This window comes from Musa acuminata, chromosome BXJ1-6, assembly GCF_036884655.1.
Source record: "Musa acuminata AAA Group cultivar baxijiao chromosome BXJ1-6, Cavendish_Baxijiao_AAA, whole genome shotgun sequence".
NCBI classification, from domain to species: Eukaryota; Viridiplantae; Streptophyta; class Magnoliopsida; order Zingiberales; family Musaceae; genus Musa; species Musa acuminata.
The window spans coordinates 15548282-15570061 of record NC_088332.1 but is presented as its reverse complement, the minus strand read 5'-3'; the positions used below and the strand labels follow the sequence as shown (position 1 = coordinate 15570061).

The 21780-nt window shown below is 40.0% G+C and overlaps 3 protein-coding genes across 6 annotated transcripts; 2 read left to right on the top strand and 1 right to left on the bottom strand.

Moving 5' to 3' along the window:
• Positions 1 to 2966: 2966 nt before the first annotated feature.
• On the top strand, positions 2967 to 10162 carry LOC103988171 (uncharacterized). 4 transcript variants are annotated; one of them, XR_010514315.1, is made up of 12 exons: positions 2967 to 3403; positions 3483 to 3603; positions 4464 to 4549; positions 5429 to 5840; positions 5929 to 6029; positions 6229 to 6295; positions 6894 to 7121; positions 7513 to 7962; positions 8180 to 8252; positions 8791 to 9208; positions 9426 to 9554; positions 9709 to 10162. XR_010514315.1 is itself a non-coding variant. In XM_065187742.1 (10 exons), the coding sequence occupies exons 1-10, from the start codon at positions 3021 to 3023 to the stop codon at positions 9033 to 9035; spliced, it is 2166 nt and encodes a 721-aa protein (XP_065043814.1). In that variant the 5' UTR covers positions 2967 to 3020; the 3' UTR covers positions 9036 to 9301. The 4 variants fall into 4 exon arrangements, 2 of the variants coding, with proteins under 2 accessions (XP_065043814.1, XP_065043816.1); XR_010514316.1 differs by having other exon boundaries at positions 9426 to 9588; XM_065187742.1 differs by lacking the exons at positions 9426 to 9554; positions 9709 to 10162 and having other exon boundaries at positions 8791 to 9301.
• Positions 10163 to 11781: 1619 nt separating this feature from the next.
• On the top strand, positions 11782 to 13017 carry LOC103988170 (uncharacterized). Its single transcript, XM_009406713.3, has 2 exons — positions 11782 to 12205; positions 12541 to 13017. The coding sequence occupies exons 1-2, from the start codon at positions 11917 to 11919 to the stop codon at positions 12831 to 12833; spliced, it is 582 nt and encodes a 193-aa protein (XP_009404988.1). The 5' UTR covers positions 11782 to 11916; the 3' UTR covers positions 12834 to 13017.
• A 2314-nt stretch (positions 13018 to 15331) lies between these two features.
• Positions 15332 to 20427, bottom strand: LOC103988169 (auxin response factor 17). The gene is made up of 3 exons (XM_009406712.3): positions 19308 to 20427; positions 16932 to 17630; positions 15332 to 15638 (listed from the first exon to the last, which is right to left on the bottom strand). The coding sequence occupies exons 1-2, from the start codon at positions 20364 to 20366 to the stop codon at positions 16971 to 16973; spliced, it is 1719 nt and encodes a 572-aa protein (XP_009404987.2). The 5' UTR covers positions 20367 to 20427; the 3' UTR covers positions 15332 to 15638; positions 16932 to 16970.
• Positions 20428 to 21780: the final 1353 nt, after the last annotated feature.

The window sequence follows — 21780 nt, the reverse complement described above, 5'->3', positions numbered from 1 at the left end:
TGAGATCTAGTATCTTTTCATCATACAAAAAACATCATCAGGTGTAAGTGGGTCTTTCGAATTAAGCAGAACCCTAATGGCTCTGTTGCCCGATATAAGGCACGCTTCGTCGCCAAAGGGTTTCATCAAAGACCTGGAGTTTATTTCACTGAGACATTTAGTCCCATTGTAAAGCCGACTATAATTCGACTTATCCTGAGTTTGGCCAGCACTATGGGCTAGCAATTACGATAATTAGATGTTAATAATTCCTTTTTACAAGGAACTCTAACTAAATATGTTTTTATGCAACAACCTTCTGATTTCACTCATCCTCAGTACCCAAGGTATGTTTGCAAACTGCGAAAAGCTATTTATGGACTTTGTCAGGTTCCAAGATCTTGGTACACAGAACTTGGCTCTTTTCTAACTTCAGTTGGCTTTCTTAACTCCAAATCTGATACATCGTTATTTCTATGACAACATCATGGTGACACAATATATATTCTGGTATATGTGGATGATATCATTGTCACATATAACAATCTCGTAGCAATCCAAGCATTCATTAAACAGTTGGTAGATCGATTCTCGCTTAAAGATCTAGGACCCTTGAACTACTTTCTGGGCGTAGAAGCTACATTCACTTCTTTCGATCTCTTTCTCTTACAATGAAAAAGTACATTCAAGATTTATTATCAAAAACAAACATGTATGATGCAAATGCGGTTACAACTCCTTTCTCTATTAGTGACTCCCTCAAATTATCTGATGGAAGTTCTACTGCGGAGCCCACTCAATACCGATAAGTCGTTGGCTCCTTATAGTATTTAGCTCTCACCCGTCCAGACATCTCTTTGTAGTCAACAAATTATTACAATTTATGTAGAGGCTGTCTACTCTGCATTGGTCTACGGTCAAACGAGTCTTGCGATATTTTAAGGGGACCCTCAATCATGGTTTCTTTCTTCGTAAACACTCTCCACTTCATCTTCATGCCTTTGTTGATGTCGATTGGGCAAGCAACTTTGATGATACATCCACATTGGGGTATATTATCTTCCTTGGCGCTAATCCAATCAGTTGAAGTTCTAAGAAGCAAAAGACAATCGTACTGTCTATAACTGAAACTGAATATCGCGTTATCGCCACCACTACTGCAGAACTCAATTGGGTCATAAATCTGCTCAAGGAACTCAACATCAGTTCTTCTCCTTCAATAATATATTGTGATAATATCGGAGCTACCTATCTGTGCGCTAATCCGGTATTCCACTTTGTGCGATGTCAAGTTGTCCATCATCAACTTCGTGTTTCTCATGTATATACGATTGATCAATTAGGCATCTCACTCATAAAGCCTCTCACTCGTAAACTATTTGTATTACATCGATCCAAGATTGATATCCTTGATAGGAGCACTATCTTACAGGGGCATGATAGCAGATAAGATTTCTTGTATGAGAAAATCTCTTTATTCAGTCGAGGGAAATCGTCCCTTGAGAAAACAACTTCAATGCAATACAACTTCCATCTTCTATCATTTTTCAACAAATCATGGATTCTTTTTATAATAGGATTTTTGGTTCAAGTCAATATATCTTTCTAAGATGATACTCTATATTATTCATCTTCTCCCATAATTGACACAATAGTAGTAACATAATTTTTGATAACTCATTAGTTAGAAGGAGTCCCTCATGGTCCTCAACCAGAGTTAGTCCTAAGCACATAGAAAACTCGTATTGATCATGCAAGTAACCGGACAATTATCCTATTTAACCCTAACCAAATTGAGATAGACCGAGGTAATTGGATGAGTCCTGAACTGCTACAATAAATGAAGAAGTACTACTATTACCTCGGTCTAAGTGATTGGATAAAGTTATTATTTCACTTGGAGAGATAAAGTTACTAAGAACAACGTTAATTAAAATGAGTAAGATCCACATGATCGGTTCTTTATCGAGTCAATTTTATTATAGTAGTTCATGCAAGATAAAACTCATCCAATCACTTAGCCTATCTCAAGTTGGTTAATTTTGTTAAAAATTTGGAATGAACCAAATGGTTCAATCACATTTTGGACCTATCTATTTCACTTGATTAATTTTGTTAAAAATTTGGAATGAACCAAATGGTTCAATCACATTTTGGATACTTTAATTAAGTGATCCAATCAAACAAAATCGATCTGATTTTATAAGATAATCAAGGTTAATTGAATACCATCTAGAAAAATATTTATTTATATCAATTTCAAATTAGGATCATGCATATTCTTATTATCATTACTACTATGTTGAATAAAACCCTTTTTGTTTTAGGTTGAAATAATATAATTAATTTTTAAATATTATTGTTTGTTCTTTGGATAAAGATTTTATATTTACAACATTGATTGTTATTTTTTCTTTTTAATCTTATTTTATATTAAAAAAATCTGGCTTTGATTTATCTTTAAGATTATTTTTTAATACATATATAAGTTTAAAATTTTAAAATATCTTAAATCAAACATAAGGTCAAATTAGTTGGTTCACCGGTCCAACCAGTGACCCGCGGTTCGACCCGACCGTCTCCCGATTCGGTTCCAATGACCATACAGGGAACCCGAATCCGAGTTCAAAATACTTTGCTACGGACGGATGCTTTACTCGTTTGATCACCCTGGCCTTGGTTACGGATGCAATTATGGGCCCCACAAGGTAGTAAACGTTGTCGAGATGGGCGCGGTAGGAAACGTTGTTACTGTTGTCGAAATACCAATGACTTGATGGCTCGGAACGCGCCACGTTGCCGCAAAGCATATGGCGTTCACGTGTCATGAGTGGCTCTGAAGCTTCCATTCCCGCCACGCTCCTTTAGAGCCACAGAAAACAAAAAAACACAAAAACAAAAACAAATAAACAAAAAATATCACGGACGAATATATATATATATATATATATATATATTATTTATTTATTTATTTATATGTTTATTAATGGGATCGAATTGTTGTTAACGGCACGCACAGTCCACACGGCCGAGCTCTGCCCATGAGAGCCTCCGCCTGTCTCGGCCGCCTTCCCTCGCCGCACCTGTTTGCCGGGAGAAACCTAGTGTTCCTCCGACCTCCGCCGACCTCGCTTGCCGATCCCAGGGTTTTCGCCTCCAGATCGCTTGCCGGAACCGATCCAAGCCCCAAGAACCAGCCCCACAGGGATAGAGCTCACAAGTGGAAGAGGAAAGAGCAAGGGGTTGGAAGAGGAGAAAGAGTAGGAGGAGGAGCAGAGGAAGTGCATTGCGAGGTCGACGTGGTCTCGTGGCGCGAGAGGCGAGTTCGGGCGTGGATCCTCGTCAGTGCGGACGTGGAATCGGTGTGGAGCGTCCTCACCGATTATGAACGACTTGCCGATTTCGTCCCCAATCTTGTTTATAGGTAATCCCTGTTGGTTTTATGTTTCTCTAGTTGTTGTTTTGGTACTTGTCCCTCTGAGTGCATACGTTTTGGGGTTTAGTGGGCGAATCCCTTGTCCACACAAGGGGAGGATATGGTTGGAGCAGCGAGGGTTGCAGCGTGCGCTGTATTGGCACATCGAAGCTCGGGTCGTGTTGGACCTTCAGGAGTTCCCAAACTCGGTATGCGACTTTATGAACTATTGAGCAAAGATTGTACTGTTCCATGACCTAAGTAAATTTTTTTTAAGGATTGATCTTGAAGGAGGTGTTACAATTGGACTCTGTTAGTGTTTAATTCTTGGTAAATTTGCAAACTAAGTCGAATCGGGCATTAGTGGTCATACCATGAATGTGAGGAAGTTGGTAGATTAAAAGAATCAACATATTATCAATGGCTGTACCAACATATATTATCTAGTTATCTGATGTAATTCTTGGTTCTGGTTGATGAAAATTTTCTCTGTATTTGCTTAAAATCAATAGATTCATTAGTTGGTTACAAATATTTTTAAAAAAAATTGTTGAGAAAAAAAATCTCTTCAATCTTGAGTGGTTAGCTTTGCACTAAATTATCATTGCCCATCGGACTATCTATTTTCCTGTAAGAAAAGCTGTGTTAGACGCTGGTAACATGTGTTGAGATTGCTTATAGTCACTGAAATAACATGATCGAGTAGTCTTCATATTTATTGCTCATTAGAACTTTCTCTACTTCTTCATTTAGTCATGTTTCAATGACAAAGCTGCTTTATATTGGTTTCTGGCCTTTCTTGCATCTTACAATTTTTCTACTTTTCTATCTATCATTTAGAGTGTTTGCAAAGACTTCCTTAAGGTTGCACCGGATACTTATCTCAGTTGCCTCATCTTATATAGTTCATGATGCAAAGAATTACAGTAGTGTTTCTGCATGAAATCAGGGTTCTTGCTCCTGTGGTTGATGAAAAATCTCTTGATTTGAATTTTGTCATCTTGATATTTGATCTAATTTTACTTGTTGAACTAACAATGTAACTAGTATAACCGGATTTTGTGTCTAGGCTAATGGGAGTGAGCTTCACTTCTCGATGGTTGATGGGGATTTTAGTAAGTTTGAAGGAAAATGGACTGTAAAAGCTGGCCCAAGGTAGGTCTGACTAACATTACTTTCATCTGATTTTGCATTAGTTGTGCAGGGTGATTAAGTACCCTTTCCTTTACTAGTAATTCCACTTCCTATAACTTTGAATAAGTTGGTGAAGCTGCAGATATTATTGACTTTACATCCAATTTTTATCTTAGTTATATCAAGTAAATTTTTTACAATGACATTAATTCAATTGAACTATTAAAATCATCTTTTTCTGAAGTCATCTTTGCTTCATAATATAGAGACTGGAACTAGGCTCTGTGGATTTCATCTGGTTCATGGACATGACTTTTGCCCTCGATTGGATATTCTTGTAGACATTCATTTCAGGGCATGTATGGCTAGCTACGTTTCATTTCTGCAAATTAGATGGCTGAACCATCACCTATAATGTTTTTTCCTTGCCAATTGGTCAGTCAAAGGTCAATTCGTCAATTCTAAGCTCCTTATCCACCACTGTAACCTGCCTGGGACCTTTGCACCAATGCATGAGAGAGTTGCCACCAAGTCGAGAACTAGTCATTGAAGTATTTTAAATTTTAATGGCCTGTATGATGAGTGAATTTCTTATACTTTATCATTTAGCACTAGATAAACAAATACTATGACTATGTTTGCTTTGCTTGTACATGGTCCATGTAAGTGATGAAACAACAAGCTGTAATGTCCTAGCTCTGCTTATTCATGGTCCTATGGAAGCATCATATGAATTGTTTTGGTGCATCAGTGTGTGCTTATATAGATCTTTGAAGACCAATGTCATTTTCCTCTTTTTTTTGTTCTTGGACATAATTTGTTAAAAAGTATATGCTGCATATCAGCATGCCTATAACATAATCAATCTGTAGTTATATGATCCATTTCATTGGTTCACAGATCTTCCATGGCAACTTTATCATATGAAGTAACCGTCGTGCCCAGATTTAACTTCCCAGCAATATTTCTTGAGAGGATTATCGGATCCGATCTTCCTGTGAACCTACGAGCCGTGGCCTGTAGAGCTGAGAGAAATTTTGAAGAAAATCAGAAGACAATAATGAAGATGAATGGCATGAGTGCAACCTTTAGGACCTTGTATGCTTCTTCCTTGGGTAGGTTTGGTTCTGCATCTGAAATTGAGACACTCCCCAACAAGTTCAAGGAAGACCATGATAAGCCTCCTGGTGCTATGCTTTCTGCACCCTCAACCGAGGTTAATGCAAAATGGGGTGTTTATGGAAAAGCATGCAGACTTGATAACCAATGCATGGTAGATGAAATTCATCTCCGTAGATTTGACGGTCTCTTGGTAAGTTATTTAACATAAACTGGTAGTCAATGATACATATCACAGATTGGTTCATATCTTAGTTTGTCTAATAACCGTATGAATGAAGGAAAATGAAGGGGCCCATCGATGTGTCATGGCTAGTATTACCATCAAGGCACCAGTTCGAGAAGTTTGGAATGTTTTAACTGCATATGAGGCATTACCTGAGTGAGGATCTTTATCTCTTTACTTTCACTGTTTATCTACTAATATATGTTCTAGACTAACTTTTGTTCCAGAATATGATATCAGTGTTGAGTGCACTGTTTCCTTGCTAGTTTGCATAAGTCTACTAAATGTGAAGTTATTTTGCCCTTTTTTTTTATTCTCTCTTTACCACACACCTAAAGAAGCTTTTTTCTTTCAGGATCGTCCCTAATTTAGCAATCAGTAAGATTCTATCAAGGGATAATAACAAGGTCCGTGTTTTACAGGTATGACATATATCTTGCATAGTAGTGGTCGTGTTAGTGCCTTTTAAATTTTATCATTCATTTGCTAAGAATTGTTATGCTTAACAAAGTTAAGTACTGCTCATCCTCGCAATCTTGCATGCTTTCTTTATTAGATAAAATATCTATTGAATCAGCATCACTGTTAATTGGCTTTTCAAGCTAATTAGTGCTGCAACAGTTTCAAAAGGAAGGTTATCAATAACATTCATGTCTTGTGAAGATATTGTGTGTAGACTTAGAGCCTGCCTATGGGGCAATGTTAGAGGTTATGCAAGTAAATTCATTGCTGTTGTTCATTATCTGGTTAGAAGGAAATAAAATTGCCATTAGTATAGTAACTCAGGTAGTAAAACTATATAAAAGTTAAATGTGTCAACAATAAGATGCAAAGCCACTAGATTTTGGGTCTGATGCACAATATGTCACAATTGTGTTTCAACTGTTACAGAAAATGTTCTAGTTTCCTTCTTTACTCGTATTTTTGTCTTCAAGCAATCTCTCATATAGGTTCTATGATACGTTAGTGGCATCTTCTTCAGTGTTTAAAGATTGGAATTATAGTGAAGTCTGCTTTCAGGAGGGGTGCAAAGGCCTGCTGTATATGGTCCTTCATGCACGTGTGGTATTGGATTTGTGTGAAGACTTTGAACATGAAATCAAATTTGAGCAAGTTGAAGGGGACTTTGACTCATTTAAGGGGAAATGGCTTCTAGAGCAGCTCGGAAATCAGCATACTTTATTGAAGTATGTTGTAGAATCAAGAATGCACAAGGATACCTTCCTCTCAGAAGCTATTTTGGAAGAGGTATGGGTTATATTTGTTATATGTGCTCACATACTGTAATTGTACTACCAGGGTGAACATCAGGTCCAATTGATGAAAATTCTTTATTGTTCGTTATGAGGCTTTTTTTGTCCACTAAAATGTCAAAATCAATGACACCAACACATTCTCGGCAGAAGGTAATCTGAAATTGTTGAAGCAATTCTTTTGAAATGCTTGATTATTTTAGTTTCACTTCCCCATGTTGGTCAGTTGAACTTGATGCCTAACTGTCCACAATGTTTACATGCCATCCTCTCTTGGTCTTCTGCCACAAATTGAATCTCAATTACATTAGTGGGGAGGGGCTTTTTCATTTTAATGTGACTTATGTGATCTTGGAATTCTACCAATTCAGATCTCTCTATTTCAGGTTATTTATGAAGATCTACCATCAAATTTATGTTCCATCCGTGATGCCGTTGAAGACAGAGTAGGTATTAAGAATGACCAACGTGATTATTCTGATGAGCACATTGGATCAAATAGTGATCCTTTGTATGACGACACGAGTGGGCAAAATGAACCTTCTCCAAATGGTAATGCTGTGTGTACTATAAGGCAAAGACCAAAGGTTCCCGGTTTGCAAAGAGATGTTGAGGTCCTCAAATCAGAGCTTGCAGCATTTATTTCAAAGTACGGTCAAGATGGGTTTATGCCAATGAGAAAGCAGCTTCGCTTGCACGGAAGAGTGGATATAGAGAAGGCAATAACACGCATGGGTGGATTCAGAAGGATTGCAGACTTGATGAACTTGTCCCTTGCTTATAAACAACGAAAGCCAAAAGGTTACTGGGATAACCTGGAAAATTTACAAGAGGAGGTAAACTGAATTTTCATAAGTCAGTTCCATGATGTATATATCTTTTTTCAATTGTCATTTATAGTTTGTTTAGTATCTAGATCATCTTCCCCCCTCTACAATGTAAAAAGGGCATGACAACTGTTTGCATCAGACTTCTTCTGCATCTTTTCTGATATATTGTTTCTCTAGCAAACATGGTTCCGAGATTGTAAAATTACTTGCTTTTGCCAAGCAGATAAGCCGGTTCCAGAAAAACTGGGGAATGGATCCTGCTTACATGCCTACAAGAAAGTCTTTCGAACGTGCAGGTCAGGAACAATCAGTATATGCCTCTGATGTTTTTTTAGGCATCATAGATTAAACTTAGATAAATGGAGACCAAAAGAAATTACCCTATAATTTGTGTGCAGTTTGACCAAGTGGGTCATGCAATGATTATCTTCCTTGTAACAGTGTGACTCTCCAATGGCCCTCAGTATCGGTCATGCAAATACCGCACGGTAGTAGTTTTGTGATCCGCTTGGTCATTTGCTTAACTGACACAGATAAATGGCAGAATTTTTTTTAATTGCTCCATTTACCTCTTGTAACCTTCCCAGGAATGTTATAAATGACCTCAATCTACGGTGACTAAGTTGCATATGCAGACATCCTTAAGTAAATCTGCCATATCTATGTCCTGTTAAGGTTGTCCAGTTTCTTTTCCCATAATCAAGACAAATAAAATTTTTGCTGTAGATTATTGTTGCTACTGCAATTGTGGTTCTAATATTAGAATTTGACTCTGATGTACTTGCTGGTTTCTTCTCTCGTTGATTCTTATTTTGTATCAATGCTCACTGATAGGACGCTATGACATAGCTCGAGCTTTGGAAAAATGGGGAGGGCTGCAGGAGGTTTCTCGCCTCCTATCCCTTGAACTGAGATACCCCAGGAGAAGATCAGATGCTGAACAAGAAGGGCAAAATGATCTCAACGCATCCAATGAACCAAATGGTCAAGAAAAGATGTCAAACAAACCACTCATCGCACAAGATACACACAAGTGGCTGATGAAATTGAAGGATTTGGACATCAACTGGGTGGAGTAGAGTCACCTGATGTCTGTCGATCTGTATATCCTTTCCCTCGTTTCCTGGCATCTCTCCAGTCCATACGAGATTTACCGGTTATTAGTCTCCCTACCACCGATCAATCAATAACCTATTGCAGGCCAGATAAACTGTGCCAGGAGGCTGATATATATCTACACAAAAACTGCACAGTAAAAGCTCTGCATATAACCTTCTTTCTTACGGTGTAAAGTTCTTAAAATCTTGAAGAATGGAATTGTATATTTGAGGAACCTTCTTTTGTACTCGGTTTCTCTTCATTTAGGCTTATCCTTGATTTGAAGGACACCGAAACAGAGACTTCAGATTCCAACAAGAATTGAGTCCTGCGCTGTGAACTGATTCAGAACTTCCTAACCATATTTGCAGATACCAAGTTGTGAACCAGCCAGAAACCGGCCGGTTTGCTGCAACTTCCTGGAGCAGAATGCAAGCTAAATCTATGTTCATGGTCCTCCACTACGAACAAATGGCAGCCTTGTTTGCTGCGAGAAACAAGTGAGTCTCCAAAACAATCTCTTTAAATATGATGGTAAGACTGTCCTTTCTTTATATTAATTAGAGTCCTACGTAAATAGATTGACTGAAATCTCTACACGCTTTCTGTGAAATTGGCAAGAAGTGGGTCATACTAACCATCCTTCCCTTGCAGGAAGGACATCATTGGAGCCAAGTTTCCTCCGACCTCATCTTGGACTATGACGTGAACGCCTCACTCCTCCTTGACTGAAATCTCCAACCTCCCATGTGCAGGTTGGTCTCCGAATGCTCGCTTTTTTGACATCCTTCACACCACCAGTTGACTCCTTTTTTGTTCTTTCTTTGTTCATCGTTTATTCCACAGTTTGGGATGTTATGAAAAATACCGACGCAAGATTCAATCAAACTCGGTAAGAAAGGATTTATTGATCACACACAAATTCCCAAACCTCCTTGTTTTCATCTCTTACTTCGTTGCACATATGAGTTTGATTATCCGCATGGAGCCCACTTGGTATACCAATCACTACTTCAAACATATCTTGTTGATTATTTTTTCACCCATTTGTTACTTACTGATATCTTTTTTATCTTTTTTATTTGAATCTTATTAACATCATGGTTCACATACTTAAGTTTATATTGAAAATTTTATATAGTTCTAAAGGTGAAACAAATAGTTTAATTTATCCTAGCGTTATCCGTTATATCGATGGAAAATACAACACGTGACACCACGTGTTGGATCGACATGAAAGTGATAGAAAAAAAGATAATTTCAATATCCTTTTCGTTTTCAGCACGGGAAATATTAAAATTATCTTTTTACTAGTAAAATCATTGGAAACGAAAAAAATATTAAAATTATTATTTTATATATCATTTTTATATCGATCCAACATATGGTGTCACGTGTTGTGTTTTCTATCAAAGCAGTTTACCGTGTTAAAATAAATTATTTATTTTATTTTTTGAATTATACGGATCTTAATGTAATTTTTTTAAATAAAAAAATTATGATATTAACAAGGTCCAAATGTTAATATGAAATTAACCCCTCGATTAAGCCTCATATTATTAATTGTATCTACATCCCTACTTTCGTTAGATGCTTCGAAATAGATACATTAAACATTCTCCACAACACGTGAATCATAGTTTGTCCCAAAAGTCTATTTAATTATACAGTAAATAAATCATTCTTTATGGTCGTACACATCAGAGTTATCGCATTATAAATTAAAGTCTCTCTTGATAGAGCGTAATGATACTATCTCTCTTCCGACCGCATTCAATACTACTGCTTTAGAGATTGATCGACTTAAATAGAGTCTCATAGGAAGCTCGTATGTCAAAATCACTGAGTCCATAGCCAAACACACAAGTAGCAAATCTTTGATTTGCAAAAGCTAGACTTGGAAGATTCCAATTGGGAGGATGAAGTGTCTCTTGTGGTTTAAGATTGGAAGTGATATGGAATAATGATAGATGGAACCTTATATGATCATCATCTCGATGTCATGTGATTAATATCTCGACGGCATATGATTGATAAGATACTTTAGCATTGTGTAATCGATATCATAGCATTATGTGGTTAACACGTTAGTGCTATGTGATCGACATGTTGATGTCACATGGTTAAACACTTGGGCAATTAAGTGAGTTAGATATTACCGTATCTCGAGTTCGACACATTATGATTGTCACTTAGAAAAAAAGAGTATCACATTCTTTATAATTGACATGTACTTTTTGGAGATAACTATATTCGAAGCCCATTATAAAATAGCTTTTTAGGTGTGTTCTAAGATAAAAACCTTTTTTCTACTTAAAAAACCTAACGAAATTCTTTACAGACTTAAGCTTCTATGGGACCTTGTTGGGAATGCCCTGGATGCAGATTATAAATTTCGAGAGCTTGGAGGTGAGGTGAATGCGAATAAATCGATCAACATCTCGAGACAAAAGTAAAGAATGATTTTAATTGACTCTTCTAAATCAGTCTCAAAATCAGATAACTAAGATAATTTCAATAAAAAAAGATTTCAATCGGGAGAAGTCACTTCTAATTCTGAATGGTAAGACAACTTTCCTAAACGGAAAAATAATAAGTCGGATCACCAAATTTGATGCAACTATTTCTTGCACGTGAGAAAACATACCAGCACAACTCAACCACTCGATCATATCAACGCCATATACTGCTTTCCAAGCTTTGCTGGTGTCTTTTGTCGTGCATGCTCTCTCACCTCCTCTTCTTTTCACCACCACCCTCCATCCCCTTCCTCAGCGACCGACCCAACTCTTGTGAATTCTCCTCTTTCTTTTCTGCGTTGTCGGTTTGCTTCACCCGATCGCCTTCTGCTGCCCGGCGAAGATGAGAGGCCATGGAGAAGACAACCCACGTTGCTACTGCCACCCCAAGGAAGTGGTGGTAGGAATCTGTGCTCTTTGCTTGAAGGAGAGGCTCCTGGTTTTGGCCTCCGAACAAAACGGACTTCCACAACCCGGTGGCACAAAGAGGCCCTCGAGAACGCTGAAGAGAACACCCAGCGTCAACCTGCGCAATGTGTTTGCGCTGGGCTCTCTCCTGCAGCTACTCGATAATCGATACCACAGGAGCAAAGATACCTCCAGTGGTGAAGACTCCATCGCCAGCCTTGAAGGTACTTACTTCCCTAACCCTCAAACCCTAGTTCTGTATGCTACAAAGAAGATTAGGGAAGATGAAGAAGATCTAAACACAGAGAGAGAGAGAGAGAGAGAGAGAGAGAGAGAGAGAGGGTATGATTGACGAATTATTGTCTCTAGCAGCGGTCTTAGGGACAAATGAATAACCTAAAGACAAGAATGAATTCTATAAGCGTGCATCGGTTTTTGATAGCTATGGATCTGACCTGGTAGAAAGCTAATCTCCACTTGACCGTGCAAAGACTACATTTCTGCTGAAGGTGGTGACAGAAAGCTGTTGATGAACTCGAAATATGATTTCTGTTTGCAGATTCCTTCATCTCATTCAAGTTCGAGGAGGACAGCGGTCAGACATCTTGGCCTAACAAGAGGGCTATCGACTCGACCATACCTTCTACAAGCATCACCTGTGGCAGTGGCATTTCCATGGGAAAGGACAGAACGGGAGTGAGCAGCATAGCGGAGCACAAGAAGCGCGGCGGAGCGAAGCTGCGGTGGCGCAAGAGGATCGGTCATCTCCTCCACCTGGCACGATGGAAGAGGTCCAACAAGGCAAGCACGAGCCATGTGGGATTTGGATGTAAGGTGGATGATGGGTTCTAGGTGATCAACAACAAGCTTCACAAGGAGGAAAACTACCACAGACTCGAGTGAGAAGGAATGTGTGTGTGTGTGTGTGTGTTTGTGTAGAGAGAGAGAGAGAGAGAGAGAGAGAGAGAGAGGAGGTAAGTACTTGTTTTCCATCCAAGTTGAGTATTTTGCTCCTAATCATACGTATGTATGCATATATCTCCCTGCTTTGGCATGCATATCATCTTCACTTTCTTACGGACCCAAAACATACGATGTGATAATGATGAAGTATTATCACATCCAAATAGATTTGCATAACTTTTTATCAAAGAAATGAATGGTATAAAGAAAAGTCATGAATTATCTAAGAAAGCCATGAAAAAGATGAATGCTCGCTAATCACATTCTCACGGACTGGGGGGGTTAGAAAAGCCACAAAAATTAGAGACGAAGAATGAAAAATATGTTTCAGCTGTAACACACGACAATGTAATAATAATATTCACGTGTGCAGGCCTACCACGGGGAGGTAGAAGGAGACATGCACGTGTGCAGGCCTGGACACAGATCATGTGGGGAAGAAGACCACTCTTCTTTTAAGTGGTCCATTTCACTTTCTGCATCACATAATGGGTTGCACGCTTCTTTTTTTGAGGATTGATTGACTCAAGAATCATGCAAGCAAAGAACAGATCTCTGATGATTTCTTGGGTTCTAATGAAGAGAAAGACTATGTCACATATATCCGTAGAACATAAGATATGCAACTCTCATGTGTCCTATCCTATATGGAAGCCTACTACTTTATATGATGAGTGTAGTGAAATTGGTATCATCAATGCATACGGAAGAAGCTAGTGAAGAGTAGTAACATGAATTCATGGAGCATACGAAGCAGCATTTTCGAAAGGTAGCAGAAAATTTATGTAGTTCAGAACCTGAAATGCTAATTCCCACTTTAGCCACTGGTTGTTTCCCCGGTATCGGCTTCATTCCGTGCTTAGACTGGCCAACAATGAACAAAGCAATGTCTCTCTCTCTCTCTATCTCTCTCTAGCAAACAACCGATTAGATGATCGGTCATATAAACTGCTAAATTTGAGACGAAAAATTTGCAGTTAGCAGCTAAACTTAATTATTATCGTATTGAAGATGCAGGTAGCAGGGAAAAGAGCACGACCTTTTTCACGTCTGAACGAACCCTTGGGGGCATCGTCGGATTGTCTGTCTCCTTTAGAAGAGGGGGGGGAGCATGTTGGATGATGTCCACTTCATGAGAAGATTTGTCATACTTGGAAGGGCATATGTAGGGCTCACATTGTGAATCTCTTTTTCCGGTAATCTCACGCTAGGACAAAGCTTTAACCATGTGGAATGGCTCCTCTGTCTGGGCCGATACATCGCTCTCTGATGTATCCTCCGCACCTTCCAGAATAGATTTTTCTCCTGCTTTTTCCCTGGTCATGGTCCTCCCTGATAATGGTGCATTGGGAGAGCAATAACACACAACATCTAGATTGAAGGCTGATGATACTTGAACATCTTGCGTAAGTCACAACAGTAGCTGAATCTGTGTCTCTATACAACGATTATAGGCAGAAGAGATCAAAAAATTGAAGTCCATATGCCCCATGGCAGTGGGTAACTCTACCTTCGTAAAGAGATTTAGTTAAGATAAATGAGGCAGAAAGGAGATTTTGGCAGACTGACCACTGTCCCGTGCCTGCTTGATTGGGTTTCTTTTCCTGTTTAAAAATAATAATAAAAGAAATGGTTTTTTTGAAGTACTTCTGAAAACAATTTTCTGGAACTAACAAAAAATTTTCAGATACATTAGAGGATACAGACCATTTGAATATGCAAAAATGCTAAAGTTTAATCATTCAACATATATGAGGATAATTCTTTATGACCAGTGTGTCAAAATAAAATATTTGAACTCAAGAAGCAAGTCAAATGATTTCTCAGAAAATAAAAAACCACTTAAAAATAAGCTATCATCATCATCATATGCTTGCATCTTTAACGTAGTAGTAAACCATATAAAGTCTCAGAGCCACGATTACAGATGATTTAATCATCCCAGCTGTGGAGATGAAAGAAGCGTGTGCCTCAAGGAAGAAACGAAAACATATGCATTATATAAACAAATCAATTAATTAACTATTGATAATTATTATTGTACTTAAAACAATATTTTAAAATAATAAAATTGTCATTCTCAAATATAAAAAAAAAACATATACTGACAGATGAAGCAAACAAAAAGACAGCAGTAAGTTGATAAAATGTGGATCAAAAATGTCATTCTGAAATTTAAAAAAAAAAACATATACTGACAGATGAAGCAAACAAAAAGACAGCAGTAAGTTGATAAAATGTGGATCAAAAATGTCATTCTGAAATTAAAAAAAAAAACATATACTGACAGATGAAGCAAACAAAAAGACAGCAGTAAGTCGATAAAATGTGGATCAAAAATGTCATTCTGAAATTTAAAAAAAAAACATATACTGACAGATGAAGCAAACAAAAAGACAGCAGTAAGTCGATAAAATGTGGATCAAAAAGTCTCTACAAAAGTAAAGATGCCTCCAACAGTGAAGTTTAATCATCTAAAGCATAAAAAGAAGCCAAGGAAACAGAATATTCTAAGCTAAACTGTTTCAAACAACTTGTTCCTGAAAGCAAATACAACATAACTAAGACGACGGGGTTCAAAGCATCATAAAGAAGTCAAGGAAGCAGTCAGTCAGGTTGTTAATCCGCATAGATGACAAGGTCCGGGCAGCACTTTGAGATGACTTGTAAGACGTGACCATCAAAAGAGCACACCTGTGAAGAAATAACAGGAAATGTCAAGCACCAACCTATGATAAATGTTCATTTGAGCTAGCGACAATAAGTAATTTTATCATGATCAAACAAGCAAAATAACAATAAAAGCAACACTAGTCTGTTGATGCAGAAAATTGTTCAACTTATTCAATTCAAAACCATCACGAAAATTCAACAATCACTGATGTAGTAACATGGCTCAGAGAATTAGGATTACAATTGTTTTCATGTGTCCATCATTCAATTTGCCTAAAGAACCTCTTGACTAACGAAAATGGAACTCATGCAATTTCAACATAATTTGTATGCATAATCTTTAAGAATTTCTCAAGGAATTCAAATTCGTGTTATTTGCCACAATATTTTTGTTATGCAATGAGAATCAGACAATTGATTTATTTCATGATTTGGATTCTCCCTTCAACATCATAATTTTATTTGAACTTAATCCAGATATAAATATTTGTATTATAAAGAAATAAATATAGCTGCTCATGTTTAGTTTCTGTACGAATCATGGTACTGACACATGCATGAATATGTATATCCAATTCGGAAAACAGGATACGTAAGACATGAATATCATAATAGATGTATTTAACAATAATGACATATGTAATGAAGCTCAGTTAGTCCTCAGATTCTGTAATATATTCAAAATCTCATGGTTTCTTCTTATTAACCTTCTCAAGTGATCTTTTAGTTTAGTACAAAGCTGCACAGGTCAGTTCCCAGGATTCTGGTACCTCTCTGTATATGTGCAAACAAAGATAAATGCATTTCTTTATAAGCATATATCTTAGCTTGATTATGTCTATAATCTTGGCTCAAATTAGTCCATTTTCAAGGAGAACTATCCTAACGTATCAGCTAACTTGGTAACTAATCCAGTTTGTGCTTAGATATTTTTAACATTTAATAGATTAATACTTCTCTAATTAAATGTTATTTTCTCGTTAGACATCAAGTTGTAATAGGTACCATGATTTACTATGGAATCTTGGCTTTAAGGGTAACGCACAAACAATGAGTCACTCGATAACACATGAATATATGAACAATCCATCTAAGTTTGAGACCAAACAGAAAGACACTCCCAAATCTCATCATTTCAATCTTAACACAAAGGATGTGTTAGATATACTATTAAGTCTCAAGTAGAAAAAAGATGTGGTTGAGTCAAGCTTTTTGAGTTTCAAAGTCATATGTTGTCTACTCTATATAGTTCCAAGAAAATTTAAACTTTAGCTATATACGAGAAAGACAAAAACACAAGTTGGTCTAACATACCTGTTAATGGAGCATCATAGAACTACAGGCACCATTTTTTCACTGACAAGCTCCAACAGCAGAAACTCTTGGACATTGAACAACCAACTGCTTGTGCTGATTGGACAAAGAAGAACCAGGCTTGTCACCTTCAGTGTCTTCATACTTTCTGTCGTTATCATCATTAGTAGGTTGGTCTATATGGATAACTTGGCCAAACAGCTGGAAAGATCCCGTACTAGGTTTTTTAACTGGATTACTTCTTGTTTCGAGAATCCTTCTGTCTAAAACCTGGATGCTATCCTGGCTAGGTTGAGATGAACCTCCTAGTGAAGTGGTACCGATCCTTTGATCTACGGACACATCATTCTTTTCTAACGTGCTAACACCATGTGGACCATCGATGAATATTTTATCTCTATTTATTGCAGAATCACATAAATGGGGTATACTGATGGAATCATGCCTGGCTCCCTGCATGCCAGCAGGAACAATGTAACTGAAAAAGGGGGATACACTGCCAATTGATTTACTCTTCGTTCCTGTCATCTGGAGTGTCTTCCCCGTGGAATTCCCAAGAAATTCTGAATTTTCTGGCATCTTGAAATTCCTTATGACAGAAAATGGAGTTTCCATCTGAGAACTAACAGACACCAAATCCACTTGCCAAGGACTAACATTTTTGACATTTTGCAAAACCTCTGGTTCATCCCAATTAACCTGATGAAAAAACAAATAAGAAAAATATAGAAAGCAAATCATGATGCCAAACCAATGCTATTTTGACAATAATTGAAGGGGTAACAAGAAGTTGAAGGTGTGGGTTGAAGGGGTGGAAAAAGACAAAATCATGAATTTTTTTAGACTGGTTACTCAAAATGATAAAAAATATAATTGGCACGCTTCGTATATAAGGTCCAAGTGCAAGCATATTGAACAATAAATTGCATCTCCAAATAAAAACGAAAATACTATCACAGGAAAATGCTCACGCTCCAATCTAATCCATAGATGGCATAAGTAATTTCTTAGGAAGAATCCTAACGAAACAGTTGCCAAAAAAGCTAAATCCATGATTCCAAATCTTAGAGAGTCTCAAGTGCAAAATTTCTAAAAACAAATAGTTCCAAGTATTCAATTATATCGCTATAATATCATTTGAGGAAAAGAATTTATAACCATGTAAATTAAGATTGAAACTGCCCATAATCAGTCAAACTAGCCGTGGTGAAGCCACAAGGCGCTCGAGCACACACCTAGGCACCCAGGCAAGGCGAGGCCCAAGCGCCTGGTAACAAGTCTAGGCAAGTGCCTTCAATTGGATGAGACCTAGGCATGCACTTGGGCCAAGCATTGAGCAAGCCAAGCACCTACCGAATTGAAATGGAATCTTCTTTGATCCTATTCATTGATTTTGGTTTGATTGAACCATATCGACACCTTCTCATCGCAACCCTCTGTCCCCAAGTGCACGTACGAGCCCCTACCCCCTTCAGAAACCTAATCGAGGAACAAAAAAGTGTGATTAGCGTCTTCTTCTCCATCGACAAATGACAACAGCATCTTCCTCTCCATTGATGAACGACAATGACAATGTCTTCCTCTCTATCGGCAAATGACAATGTAGCATCTTCCTATTCATCAGACGATGTCTTCCTCGAGGTATCTCTCTCTTCCTCCTCTCCCCTCCATCATCGCCCCCTCCCTAGAACTCAACAGCTACAACTACCTCCATCCCCTACCACCCGAGCTTTCCCAAAACCCGACTACCTTGTCCTTTGTAGCAATTGCCACCTCCCACCCCTTTCTTTGCCATAGCCGTCGACGACTTCCCCCTCCCCTTGCTAGCATCTTCCCCCCCTTCACTGTAATCTTCCCTATGTTTTCTTCACCACAACACTCCCTCCCCGCCATGCTGTCAACACCTTGCCATAACAAAAAATCTTAAGCTATTATCAAGTATCACGAAACATACATTTCTTGTTTTCCTAATGACTCTAAGCTAGATTTTTTCAGAAAATCAGCGATCAACATGCAAACCATTTCATATTATATTATAGGCACAAGGGCATGCATGGGTGTATGTAACATCTATTTTGCTAACCAATGTTTCTGATCTTTTGTCATAAGTGACAAGCATGGTGAAAATTTCTTTTGTACTCTGGGCCAGACTGGTTTGTCATTCCTTCTGACATTAGCATCAGACGTTTAACTTTGTTTGATACTTTTCCGGCATGAAAACTCACGACGAAGTTTCACAAAGGAGAGTGACAATTCACAAGGATAAGCAAACAAGATATTCTTCAATCCATGTTGGACACCGAAGCAAATTGATAAACAAACACCACCGTAAACTAACAGGTAGGTAAAAGACATGATGAAAAATAAAACAAGTACCTTGAGCATACGCCATGGTGATCGTGGCCACTGTTCCACGTCATTCATCCCCAAAGAAGACAGTGTACCCTGAAACCAAGTCATTCTCGCCGAGTCCTCAGTCTCCAGCGACATCCTAACCCGCATGCCACTAGTCCAACGCACCCTCATCGCAGCTTCTACCGTCTCCTCCGCCACCACAAACTCCGGGGATCCAGCCCTTGGATAGTACAAGACCTCGAAAGGGAGGCCCATCCCAGCCAATCTTACAGCCTCCACCACTGATGCCGCCGGAACTCTACCCCTAACGTTCCTAGAGAATCCCACACTGCCGGAGAAGTTCTCCGTCATCGTCACCAGGGTAGTGGATTGGGGGATGTAGGGCGAGTGGTCCACAGGGCCGCAGGAGCGACTGGTGCGGCGGACGCCGACGAAGATCTTGCCGGATTGGTTTTTCATGAAGACCACCGAGTCACCAGCGATGAGCTTCTTCGAGTTGACGAACTTGCTCCATCCGGTGGTCAGGAGATGGCGCCGTGGAGTCCCGCGGTAGATGTGCCGGAAGTCCCACAAACTCCCATGGACATCGCACACCCAGATGGTCTGCACTGGGGGATCGGCATTGAAATCGAGGGGAGGGAATATCAAGTCTGCGCAGAACCTGGGAACCGAGAAACCGCCCCCGTTGTTGGCATCGCTGGGGGTGAGGATCTTGGCAAAGGAAACGAACCCATCGCCTCCATCTGCGACCTCTGGCGGAGACGAGGAGGAGGAGGACGATGAGGGGGAGAGGGCTACCGACGGCCGGGGGTCGAGGCTGATGCTGGAGAAAACCTCATCAGTTTCAGTGTCAGCGAGGAGGCGGACGGCGGAGATCCGACAGAGAGCGACGTCAGGGACGGCAGGAAGGGCGGAGAAATCGGGCGGAGACGCGGCCTGCTCGGCGTGCCCCTGGGGGAAGTAACACGCGCGGGATCCGATGGCGGGGATGCGCGCGGAGGAGCCGGCACAGGCCTTCCACACTTGGGGGTCCACCGATCGCACTTCCCTCGGGGACGACACCGCCGCGTCCGCCGACATTAGGGTTCGAGATCGCAAACAGAGAGAGAGAGAGCGACAGAGATGGATTTGAATCGAGGCGGGGAGAAGAGGGGATACTTATAATGGTAGAGGGGCAGATCGGGAAAGAGATAGAGTAAGTTACAACAAGACAGAGAGAGAGAGAGAGAGAGAGAGGAGTAAGTACCGTATTGAGGTCGGGGATCAGGCACGGAACGAAGAGGACGGGGTTCGGAGAAAATTACACGGGAAGATGTTGTATGTGTTGTCACGTATAAAAATGAAGTTAAAAATAAAGATAAAAAGATAATTTTGTTATTCTTACTATAAAAAAAGATATTAATTTCGCAGAATGATAATTTGTAAGAAAACTTTGCTATTCTCATGATGATCCTTATCTCTTGCACTATCTCATTTCTCTTACTTTGTTATTCTACTCAACCCCTCCAGTTTAACGATCTTTATCTCATGCACCATCCCATTTCACAAACTTTACTATCGGTTGCGGGAAGCAACTATATGTCGTGGCCTCAGGGCTGTCGCGGCTTGGTTCGGGTCCGAATGCGGGGGGATCTCGCTCGGCGTTCCTCGGGACAGCCGAGGTGGCCGGTTGTAATGGTCCGGGCGGGACGTTGCGTGTGGAACGAAGCCTCCTCGCGGCGCCGGGAAGGTGCGACCTCGCCCTTGTTCCTGCACACAGGTCGGGTCGGAAGCTCGGCCCGACCCCTCCGACGATCAAGTCAGATGATGTGGAAGTTTTCTGGTAAAGAAGTGTCCTCCCCCTTCGTTTAGAACTCGGGGGTATTTATAGGGTGGTTTAGTGTTACCTGATGTGCCTGCCTGCGGGGGGCAGGATCGTACCTCTGATGGCGTCTAACGTTGCTATAGACGTTGCATGGAGAACCGAACTGCCGCAGGGTATGGGCGAGCTTCGGTCGTCGTCCTCCTCTGCCTTGGTCAAGCCCGCGGGGTCAAACAACGATGAAGTCATTGTCTGAGAGCGGACGACGTCATCGCATGTCGAGTCAGCATTATTGCCCTCCTTCTCAGACAGAGTGGCGCCCAAGTGGGGCCGACGTCGTGACACGTCATGTCGCCATTATTACCCCTATCATATCCCCCCCCGGAAGAAGCTATGCGTCGGTTATTTGCAATTGGGGGGAGTCCGAGGCATGGCTTTGTCCCTCGGTGTCGTAGTAGTCTCAGGCGACATGAGGTCGAGCTTCGTCTCGGGCGGTCAAGCAGAGAGCCGAGGAGCACGACGCAGGCGGGCTGGCCGCGCAAGCGTGTCTCGGGAACATGGAGCCAGGGAGCACAACACAAGCGGGTTGGCCGCGAAGGTGTGTCTCGGGAACATGGGGCCAAGGAGCACGATGTAGGCGGGCTGGCCGCGTAGGTGTGGTCTCGGGCATTATGTGGCCGAGGATCACGACGC